The 11,401-nt window shown below is 43.1% G+C and overlaps 1 protein-coding gene across 1 annotated transcript; it reads left to right on the top strand.

The window, feature by feature from the left end:
- idh1 (isocitrate dehydrogenase (NADP(+)) 1) lies at positions 1 to 11,090 on the top strand. The gene is made up of 9 exons (XM_061088254.1): positions 1 to 107; positions 1,710 to 1,839; positions 5,969 to 6,260; positions 8,406 to 8,508; positions 8,898 to 9,075; positions 9,152 to 9,303; positions 9,385 to 9,525; positions 9,623 to 9,785; positions 10,225 to 11,090. Exons 2-9 carry the CDS (start codon positions 1,718 to 1,720, stop codon positions 10,316 to 10,318), a joined length of 1,245 nt encoding a protein of 414 aa, XP_060944237.1. The 5' UTR covers positions 1 to 107; positions 1,710 to 1,717; the 3' UTR covers positions 10,319 to 11,090.
- The last annotated feature ends 311 nt before the right edge of the window (positions 11,091 to 11,401 follow it).

Below are 11,401 nucleotides of genomic sequence, written 5' to 3'. Positions count from 1 at the left end.
GAAGGCGTCTCCTCCCCGGGCTCAGTTCTCCGGTTGGCACCGATCAGACTTCACCTTCCTCCGGCTGCTCGTCTCTACTCAAGTCGCTGAACTCGGACCGGAACCAGGTGAGATCCACGAACCTTCATAATCCATAATGAGACCAGCACGTCTCATCTCTGGAGAACATCCAGATCCATCCAGGGATGCTAACGATGCTAATGATGCTAATGATGCTACAACACAAACAAGCTAATTACAGGAAGTACAAATCAACACATTCCTCTATTTTCTGCAGTAAATAATATTCAACCTTATGATCTTTATTGAAAACGACGAGTGACACATGACAGCAGGACACGTCACGATCCTTTAAGGCCTCAGCTTCCTTCCTGTTACCATATTTCTGCTTTAAAATTACACATTAATCATGTTTAATCAGAATCAGAAGTATTTTATTGCCAAGTACGTTCACACATACAAGGAATTTGCTCTGGTTATTGGTGCAAACAATGAACATAGAAACATAAAAACGCAATAAATACAACATGCATGGAGAGCAATAAAAAATGGGAAACCAGTATATATTTACTCACTGTTTACTTCTTATTTACTCACTTTTTACCCATATTTATACAAAGTAACATTTATTTTGAGATAAACATTTCTGAATAAAAAGATGTAAAAGATAAAAGATATAAAAAAGTGAAGTAAAAAAAGTGAAAAGCTAAATGCAAAACAGTTAACAGTGTCATATTGCAAAATGCAATGTAATGCAGTATAATATAATATGATATGATATAATGTGTTAATTTAACACATCCTAGAGGTGTGGGGGTGGAATAAAAGTCAGAGTCTGCTTTAAAATGACACATTAATCATCTTTAATATCAGTAATAACAGCAGAGACAGTGATGAATGGAATGTGTAGTTCTGTCTTCCTGGTCTGGATTGGCTGAGTGTGTGTCTCCTCCCATCAGGCCACCACCTGCAGACTTACATAACTTCAACATGTTCCACTGGTCCCAGTTCTTCTTCTCTTATAGAAAAAGACAGTGAACGTTCAGATGTTCAGATGCAACCTGAGCCTCGGGGGTTTCACTCTGGAACTCACAGTTAAGAGGATTGTGGAGCAAATTCATGCTGAGTCACTGTTTCTGCAGAGACTCAAAGAACTCATTCATTGAGGAAACTGTGGAGTCGTTCACAGGGTCACACTTTTCACAGTGGTATCGGTTTCTGGGATTATTATCATAATGGATTAGTTTCCAGTGGTTTCCTCTGTCCAGTAATTAATGAGGCATCTAATTCATGGAATTTTGAAAACAATGAAAGACAGTCTCTGCATGAAACCAGGAGAATCAGGAGGTCCACATTTTCATTTGGATCTGCAGCGAAAGACACACTCACAAACATCTTTCCCCCAAACACACTTTTTCATCAAGTTATTTTTGAAAACAATGGAAATGTTCTTAATGAAAACAAAAAACGTGGATCTGCACAAACCATAATGGATTGTTCCTTGGTTCATGTCTCACTCCTAAACATCTCAGGGAGAACTGTTGATTAGTTTTTCCAATTATCTTGCTAAAAACACAGATGTGGCTGAGATAACAACCTAAATTCATATATTTTTAATATTTTCGATATTACACAGTGTTAATTTATCAAATACTACATCCGCCATGTTGTCTCCTGACGTCTCTTTCTGTCCCCGTGTGTCCCTCCAGCCTCTAAGATGTCTCAGAAGATCAAGTCCGGCTCCGTGGTGGAGATGCAGGGAGACGAGATGACTCGGGTCATCTGGGAGCTCATCAAGGAGAAGCTCATCTTCCCCTACCTGGAGCTGGACCTGCACAGGTGAGGACAGGGGTCTTCACACTTCTGCTGCAGGCAAATGCAAACTTTCAGGATTTTAAATATCTGTTTAAAGGCCCTTGGGCAGATTATACTTTAGTAGATATAAGTAATTAAAGATTTGCTTGAGGGACACTGTGGTAACTCTCGAGCTCCCAGCAGGGACGAGTGAAAGTCACACATCCTGCAGGACTGGGATTTCTGGTTTGACTGGTTTAGAAAGCAGGAAAAGCAGAGACTCTAATGAGAACATCTCAAACGCTCCTGAAGAAGTGGTTTCTTAGTTTGTGAGAAACCCGGGTGGGGTTTATCTTCTGGAGCCTTGACTCTAACGACTGTTTTCCTCTGAGGTTGTCGTTATCTCATCTGCAGTCGGGTCATCATGTGCGTTTACTGCACTCGGGTCCAGTTCCTGGTTTAACCTTCTGTCTCTTCTTATCTCCTGCCTGGACTTTGTCCGGAGGTGTATTTTATTTTCATAACCATTACATGAAGTTCAACTCACCGACGTTACCATCCCTACATATGAATCAGTCTTTTCTGTGAAGTGATTACAAAAAGTCAACTCTTCAGAGTTCGGTTTCCTTCTGTTTTAGTTAGATTTTATAGATTTTTACAGTATTTTTCTCGTACTGACGTATAAAAGTTGATGATTTATTGTGCAACAGGTCGTGTTAGTACAAGTTTAATCACACGTGGTGTTGAAAGAGTATTTCACAATAAAGGAGGAGGTTGAAAACCAAACAATGATCCACCTGCTGTCCACACGTCTTCAGGACATTCTGTAGAATAGAAAACTATTTACTTTGTGAACGCAGCTCGATGTGTCCAACTCAAAGGCATCGAGCAGGTTTCCTGTTAAGGTGAAACAAGGTGAATGGATTCCATCAGTTCTCTCTCCCTGGTTAACTCACTCTTCAGCAGTCACAGATTTCTAGCGGCTCCGGCTCTGAAAGGCAGCGAGAGAAACGTGACACCAGGTGAACGAGTTAATCTGGTGAGAGAGAGGTGAAGAGCGCCTCCATCTTCAAAACATAGAAGCATCTTCTCTACTGGCAACGGGACAAGAGTTTTACTGGGTTTGAAAACCAGGTTTTTATTGAAGGGCTGGTGTACTGTTGAAAAGTCCATAAAGTTTTTACCATCCTGTCAGACCTGCACACGAGAGCCTGATCTGTTCCCGTTGCCCACTAACAACCAGGTAGTTAACGAGCACTAACACAACAGGGAGCTGGACATGTGATTACTTTAATCCCAGTGTGCATCCACCACTGATCAGTAATTGTGCGTCGTGTTGTTGTGGTTTGGTGTCGGCCTCTGGGGCAGGGGGGGAGAGAGAGAGAGAGAGAGAGAGAGAGAGAGAGAGAAAGTGGGTAAGAGGTCATTGCCGTTCTTAAACAAAGCCGGCGAGTGCACGAGGAAACAGCTCGGGCCTGCAGGGCGTGATCAGAATAATAAGTATCTAGGTGAAGTGTGCTTCCTTCTCTCACTACTTCCTTCACCACCACCCCCCCTTCCTGGTTAACTGAACTTCATTTGCGTGTTTTGCAGATCTCCGAGTTACATTATTCAGGTCTAAGAGAATCAGAGTTTCAGGAGCTGGGGGGGGGGGGGGGACTGGGGCAGGAGGTTAATGGATATTTTCTTAATGGGAGCACAGTGTGTCAGAGAGGAATATGATTAGTAAAGATATGGAGCGAGTTCTGACAGCAGCTTGAGTTATTCATCAAGCTGGGAACGAGCTGTCTCTGTCTCTGTCTCTGTCTCTGTCTCTGTCTCTGTCTCTGTCTCTCTCTCTCTCTCTCTCTCTCTCTCTGTCTCTGTCTCTGTCTCTGTCTCTCTCTCTCTCTCTCTCTCTCTCTCTCTCTCTGTCTCTGTCTCTGTCTCTGTCTCTGTCTCTGTCTCTGTCTCTCTATCTCTCTCTCTGTCTCTGTCTCTGTCTCTGTCTCTGTCTCTGTCTCTGTCTCTGTCTCTGTCTCTGTCTCTGTCTCTCTGTCTCTCTGTCTCTGTCTCTCTGTCTCTGTCTCTGTCTCTCTCTGTCTCTGTCTCTGTCTCTGTCTCTGTCTCTGTCTCTCTCTCTCTCTCCCTCTCTCTCTCTCTCTCTCTCTCTCTCTCTCTCTCTCTGTCTCTGTCTCTGTCTCTGTCTCTGTCTCTCTCTGTCGCTCTCTCTCTCTCTCTCTCTCTCTCTCTCTCTCTCTCTCTCTCTCTCTGTCTCTGTCTCTCTCTCTCTCTGTCTCTGTCTCTGTCTCTGTCTCTGTCTCTGTCTCTGTCTCTGTCTCTCTCTCTCTCTCTCTCTCTCTCTCTCTCTCTCTCTCTCTCTCTCTCTGTCTCTGTCTCTGTCTCTGTCTCTCTCTGTCGCTCTCTCTCTCTCTCTCTCTCTCTCTCTCTCTCTCTCTGTCTCTCTGTCTCTCTGTCTCTCTGTCTCTCTCTCTCTCTCTCTCTCTCTGTCTCTGTCTCTGTCTCTGTCTCTCTCGCTCTCTCTCTGTCTCTGTCTCTGTCTCTGTCTCTCTCGCTCTCGCTCTCTCTCGCTCTCTCTCTCTCTCTCTCTCTCTCTCTCTCTCTCTCTCTCTCTCTCTCTCTCTCTCCCTCTCCACACGGTGAAGTCTCTCCTGTGCTTTAACAAAGTGATTATGGTTCAGATCACATCTTTGTTAGCTCCTCCTGGACGGAGGCTGAGCTGCAGTGTGGTTGAAGGCGTCTCCTTCCTCTGCTGTTAAAACTAGTAAATAGATTTGTGTTTATTCTCATACTTCAAACGTATGCATCCGACATCCGAAACTTGGACTATGGGCAGAAAAGGTCTCTGGTTCGTCTCTGGTTCGACTCCACGGAGAAACAACAAAAAGACGAACCTGGATTGATCTGTCCAAAAATCCGAGAGGATTCTCCCTACCCTGTCTAGTGCCCTTGAGCAAGGCACCTTACTCCCCCAACATCTGCTCCCCGGGCACCGTACATGGCTGCTCACTGCTCTGTGTGTCCTGCACCAGATGGGTTAAAAGTAGAGCTGTCAAACGATTAAAATATTTAATCGTGATTAATCGCATTTTGTCATAGTTAACTCGCGATTAATCGCAATTAATCGCAAATTTGTATCTATTCTGAATGTTCCTTCATTTATTATTTTTCCATAATTTTACTTTCGTTTTAATGCTCTTATCAACATGGAAAAGTGGATTGGCTTGCTTTATGCAAATGTTTTATATTATTGAAAAACAACATTGCCAAACAGGGCGGTACAAAATAAGATTATAAAGTGCACATTTCAGGTAAACAAGGACTCTCCCTATAGTGCAGTTAAACCATGGCTTAATATTTTCTTTTTTTCAAGTTTGCTGTGAACATAGCAGTCAGTCCTCTTATTTCAGAAACAATGAACCATAACAGTTAGGTTACCAATAAAAGGTAAGCCTACTACTTCTTTGCTTTAAGCTAGCTACTCAAACAGACAAGCAACAAGATAACAAACAAACAAAATACACAGGCAGGTGTCGGCCTACTTTGAAATAAATGAAACACACAACTTTGTAGGGCTATTTGAGTCCTCCCCTTATTTGTGGAAAATGTATGAAATAAGAAGTACCCTATTTTTAAATAAATAAAAACATATAGCTGCAGCCTAATAGTGTAACGGACTGGGTTTATGTTTATGTTTGGTTTTGACGTATGCTCAGTAAAACACTGTTGAAGGAGCGTTCTGATGTCTGACGGTCACTGAAGGGGTCTGGGTGGGACATGTGACTGTTTGGACCAATAGGATGGGGGGATCGGGGATCAATGAGGAAGTGAAGTGTTGATGTCTGCGAGAGACGGAGTAACAGCGAGAGGTGCACATGTTCGTGTAGAGGAAAATACCAGTTACTAAACCACGAAGAAGTTCCGTGTCCTGTGGGACGCTACAGTAGCTTTAAAATATATAGTTTAGGTGGCGAAATATTAAAACAAAAAGCGAGAGCAGGTCAGACTGGAGGCGAACACAGATACTGAAGCTGCAGCTGCAGCTCTGCTTTAACTCGAGTTAAAAAAATTGACTGACCTAAATATATGTTTGCAGAATATAAAGAACAAGTTGTTTGTAGCTGCCTCTGCGGTGCCACTGGTTCCATCTGTTCTCTCTGTGTTCTCCTCACAGCTACGACCTCGGCATGGAGAACCGCGACGCCACCGACGACAAGGTGACGGTGGACGCCGCCGAGGCCGTGCAGCGCTACAACGTGGGCATCAAGTGCGCCACCATCACGCCGGACGAGAACCGCGTGGAGGAGTTCAAGCTCAAGCAGATGTGGCGCTCGCCCAACGGCACCATCCGTAACATCCTGGGGGGCACGGTGTTCCGAGAGGCCATCATCTGCAAGAACATCCCCCGCCTGGTGCCCGGCTGGACCAAGCCCATCATCATCGGGAGACACGCCCACGGAGACCAGGTGCGTCCTCCTGCTGGGTGAACTGCCAAAGTAAAGCAGGACGATAGTCTTCTGTGTTGTTTAGTATCGATAATAAGGGTGGGAATTGGCAAAAATGTGACGATTCAATACTATTGCGATACTGCAAGTATTGCGATTCGATTCAGTGATTTATTGCGATTCATGTCCCCCATATTATTCAAAGGCATTTCAAAAAATGAGGAAAATAAGACTGCTCACCTCACTTCAAATGTCACATTTAATTCTGTGAACAACATTGTCTTCTACACATTCACTGAAGTGTAAAAACTTTGTCCTTGGACATTCAGGACACAGGACCTTTGTAATTATTTTCTGAATAGGAGACCTCTCACATGAACACTGAGCTCCCAGCACATTACTTACAATTATTTAAATACAGTAACATCAAGCAGACATAATAGAGTAACATAAACCTGAGAATAATCCTATAAATAAGAGAAACCTAGAGCTTCAATCAAATTGAGAAAAATAAACAAATGTGTTCTACTAGAGTCCAGTCCAGTTGGCTGCAAGGTCATGACCCAAAATGTTAAATTCATTTGGTAATATTGGCATTTTTGTTCAGAAAAAGGAGTTGGTCAACATGCTCAGATGTTAAAGTTCCTCTGGAACGTTACTATATCTCCTGCAGTGGAGAACATCCTCTCCACATACACACTAGGTATCTTTTAAACTCTGAAACTCTCCTCGTCATGCTTTGCCAGCCAGGGGCTTTTTAAATATTGCAACACTTTGTGCTACAGTATCGATATAATCGCGGGCGCAAAATATCGCGATACTGAACAGAATCGATTTTTTCCCCCACCACTAATCGATAAGATGCTGAAATTTAAAATATGGATTATGTTTCACTGTATAAAAGCTAAAGACAAAGGTTTACAGCTCAAAAACAAAACATGGTTTAGAATTTAGAGTCGGTCGCTGAGCATCAGCCTCGAAAAGATCCTGATCTGAAGGGAACTTCCAGGACTGGAGCTTAAAAGAGCAACTTTTAACATTGTAGAAGTTATGAGAGAGTAACTTCCTGTGTGAAGATACTTAAAACCATCTCTATCGTACAAACTGTCTGTTATTCCTGAAACAGCCTGAGGGTGGTGCTGTCCGTCCTCAGCTCTCTGTGACAAACCGGCTGCTCGCTCTGTGAACTCATGAGCCGGTTCCACTTGTGTCTCACATTGTGGGTTCGTCAGGAGAGACTCCGTTAATAATTCTATTTGCTCATGAGTCCTCTGGAACAAAGTGTGCAGCCTGTCTGAGCTGCTGTGACATCACACTGCGCCAAAGTCAACAGTTCTGTCCTCAGAGGAGACGCTCGACTGAAGAGTCGTCAGGCTGCTCAGAATTCAGTTTTTATGATTTTATAGAAATCTGTTGGAGTTGGAGCATATTTCCCTTGTAGCCACATTTTATCCTCTTTTTATTTAACTGTGTTTTATTTATAACAAAATAATACTTGTGCATCTATTTACTGATATGCTGTCATGTTTGAAGGTGTCTATTCCTATCAACTTATGGGGTGACGTTTGTTTTTTTTTGTAGTTAATATCACGCTAATCCATGTCCAATAGTCCATTTCCCCGGATAAGATTTATTCGTTATTTGCCACTATAAACACACTCTGACCTCCTCAAGCGTTTATTTTGTTTTGATTTAGATTCAGATTTAACATTTAGATTAAGATTTAGATTAAACATTTAGATTTCACATTTAGATTTAGATTTAAATTTAACATTTAGATTAAGATTTAGCATTTAGATTTAACATTTAACATTTAACATTTGGATTTAAATATTTAAAATATCTCTAAGTTGACAAATATTGTTGTAAATGTACAAAAAAGTGACTCTCAAAAATTCACACCAGTTTTTTAAACATGGTTTGAAGCTAAATGTGACAAAATGTTGCTGTTATTTTCAGCGTGAGCTGCTTTACAAACGGCACCCCATATCAATCGGGGTTTCTTATTTTAATTTCTACTCTATCTTATTAAAGTTTCAAACCACTTTGTGCTTAAGCTTTTAAAGTCCCATATTAATAAAATGTGTCATTATACTTCTTATCCTCTGAGGTGTTAGCAGCCTTGTGGTTTCAGGTGTTAATCCTTGTCTCTTTGCTCCTCCACAGTACAAAGCCACAGACTTCGTGGTGCCCGGGCCGGGGAAAGTGGAGATGACCTACACGCCCACGAGCGGAGAGCCGGTGAAATATCTGGTTCATCAATTTGAGGGTAAGAGACATTCGGTCATTCTTCACACGCCGAGTCAATCAGAGCCAAGTGGGTCAGACAGGATTCATCTTAGTTCTGCAAATATACAAACATCAGCTTTAAATGAGAAACATCTTAAAGCAAAGATGCCGATGATCATAATGTAGATATTAAGTCAATATTCTTTCAATAAAGCTTTTACGAGAACATTTCCTCTTACACATTGTAAACAGGAGAATATAAGATGCTGTATCTTATTACCTGTTCTGGTTTTATCACTTTAAAACAAACACTGAGCTGAAATAAAGCTTAAACAAATCAGACTGCACATCATATAATGAACACACTAAGTTGTTTGTGTGTCTGTATTTGTGATGAACTCATTTGTGTGTGTGTGTGTGTGTGTCCAGGCACCGGCGGCGTGGCTCTGGCGATGTACAACACCGACAAATCCATCAAGGACTTTGCCCACTGCTCGTTCCAGATGGCTCTGACCAAAGGCTGGGTTCTGTACCTCAGCACCAAGAACACCATCCTGAAGAAGTACGACGGGCGCTTCAAGGACATCTTCCAGGAGATCTACGAGAAGTAAGGACAGACGCACACACTCGACGCACACACTCGACCGCAGATCCGATCTCAACACGCCTCTTGTGTGTCACAGGGAGTATCGAGCTCAGTTTGAGGCCAAAAGCATCTGGTACGAGCACCGGCTGATCGACGACATGGTGGCTCAGGCCATGAAGTCCGACGGAGGCTTCATCTGGGCGTGCAAGAACTACGATGGAGACGTGCAGTCGGACTCGGTGGCTCAAGGTGAAGAGCTGGAGAGGAACTCTGGAGTTTGTTTGTCGGTTTTCTTTTCTCTAATGTGGATTCTCTGTGTGAATGTCTCAGGCTACGGCTCCCTGGGCATGATGACCAGCGTGCTGATCTGTCCCGACGGACGCACGGTGGAGTCCGAGGCCGCCCACGGCACCGTGACCCGCCACTACAGGCAGCACCAGCAGGGGAAGGAGACCTCCACCAATCCCATCGGTAGGAGACTGCTGCACACACCTGGGCTTTCAGCAGCAAGACACACAAATCCCCTCAACAGATAAATTAATATTCCATACGCTTGTGTCTGCTGCAGCTTCCATCTTCGCCTGGTCCCGGGGTCTCCTCCACCGGGCGAAGCTGGACGACAACACGGAGCTGCGAGTGTTCTCCGAGGCGCTGGAGGCCGTCTGCATCGAGACCATCGAGGCCGGGTTCATGACCAAGGACTTGGCGATCTGCATCAAAGGACTCCCCAAGTGAGTCTCCTCCAAAACTCACACTCGGTTTAGGTTTCTCCGTTAAATCCCTTCTTCATTAAATCTATTTCAAATCATGGTTATTTGATTTCTCACACACGTCCTTGTTATAATGATAATGACACTAAATTATTTTGCTTTCATTTGACATCACTGAAGCTTTATAACCGATAGATAGAAATCTCCATTGTGTCTTTTTGTCTGCAACTGAGAGGTGAAGAGAGATGTTGTGTCACAATGTTTGAGATTCGAGAGATGAAAGATTCTAGTTCCTGATGCGTCCAATTTCAAAATCAGTCCAGATTTTAAAACCCTGGTAGTCTGATCCCGACTTGAGGACAGGAAATGGAAACCCTGCAGTAAAACTCAGTATCTTTTCAAAGTAAAATGAAATAATATTCAATTATTAATCCATGTTTCCTCTCTTCCTGTTTTGCAGTTTGAAACGCGCTGACTACTTGAACACTTTCGAGTTCCTGGACAAACTGGCAGAGAACCTGAAGATGAAGATGAGCAACCAACCCAAACTGTGATCGCACAACCTCCTGCGACTCTGCAGCTCAAACACAAACACAAACACATGAAATAAAACACACATCCTCACGCACACAGACGATCACGCAGCCGCTGCAGTCACCACCGGAGAGGGGAGGAGCCAGCGCAGGACGCCAGGACATCGAGTCATTCCTTAACTTAGGGTCCAACTAACCCGGGGGTCTTCGTCCTGAAGCAAGACGAGTCCCTGTTAATGTAACACAAGTAGACAAAAAGCCGCACTGAGGCGGTGATAACACAACTCAAACATTAATCCAGTCCACGAATGAAGCTGGACACATGACCTTGTTTACACTAATTACACTCGGCCCCCGGCAGCGAGCGTCTCTTTGTTGATCTGTGCGAGCCCCCGCCCCCCGGACCCTCGCTGCCTTATTCCTGTCAAGGTCACAGGTTTGATTCCCGTCTCCAGGCGTAGAGGCCGTGCACACAAAGACATTTTACTGTTAAACATCATCAGACAGATAAGATATGAAACTGACGCTGTCGTTGGTATTAATCACACAGAGGCTCGGACCCTTCAGACCATGTGACCTGCTTTTAGATTCTAGACTCACTCATTAACTTGACCAGTCACAGTAGGTGTATGAAGTGTATTTATTTTGTACTTCTGTTGTGTGTGTGTGTGTCTGTTAATCTCCACTTTGTCATCAAGTCCTGACGCAACACGTGGGTTTGTAATCATCACTTTACTCGTTGGTTCCCTGTGTGAAACCATGACTCATCATAATAAATGAGGTTTTGAGGAAATGTGTGCGTCGTTCTTCAGATGAAATTATGAGTGAATTTTACAATTAAGTTTGTGTCTGTAGATATTAAACATTAGGAATAATCGTGCCATTAAAATTTAAAAGTAAATAACCGTCTTTAACTCCTGTATTTTTATTTATAAAAGGTTTTTTAGTTAATAAACTATGAGGACGGAGGCAATAACACAAAAACGATTTGAATCTGTACAATAATAACACATTTTTTCTGTGCTACTTTTCAATGTGTGTTTTAAGTGGAAAAACTAATCTGTGAAATACAAACACACCAACACAAGTCAACAATAAAAACAC

The sequence above is a fragment of the Limanda limanda genome, chromosome 16 (assembly GCF_963576545.1).
Source record: "Limanda limanda chromosome 16, fLimLim1.1, whole genome shotgun sequence".
Lineage (NCBI taxonomy): Eukaryota > Metazoa > Chordata > Actinopteri > Pleuronectiformes > Pleuronectidae > Limanda > Limanda limanda.
Note: the sequence above shows the minus strand (reverse complement) of the source record. Positions and strands in the feature narration are given on the sequence as shown.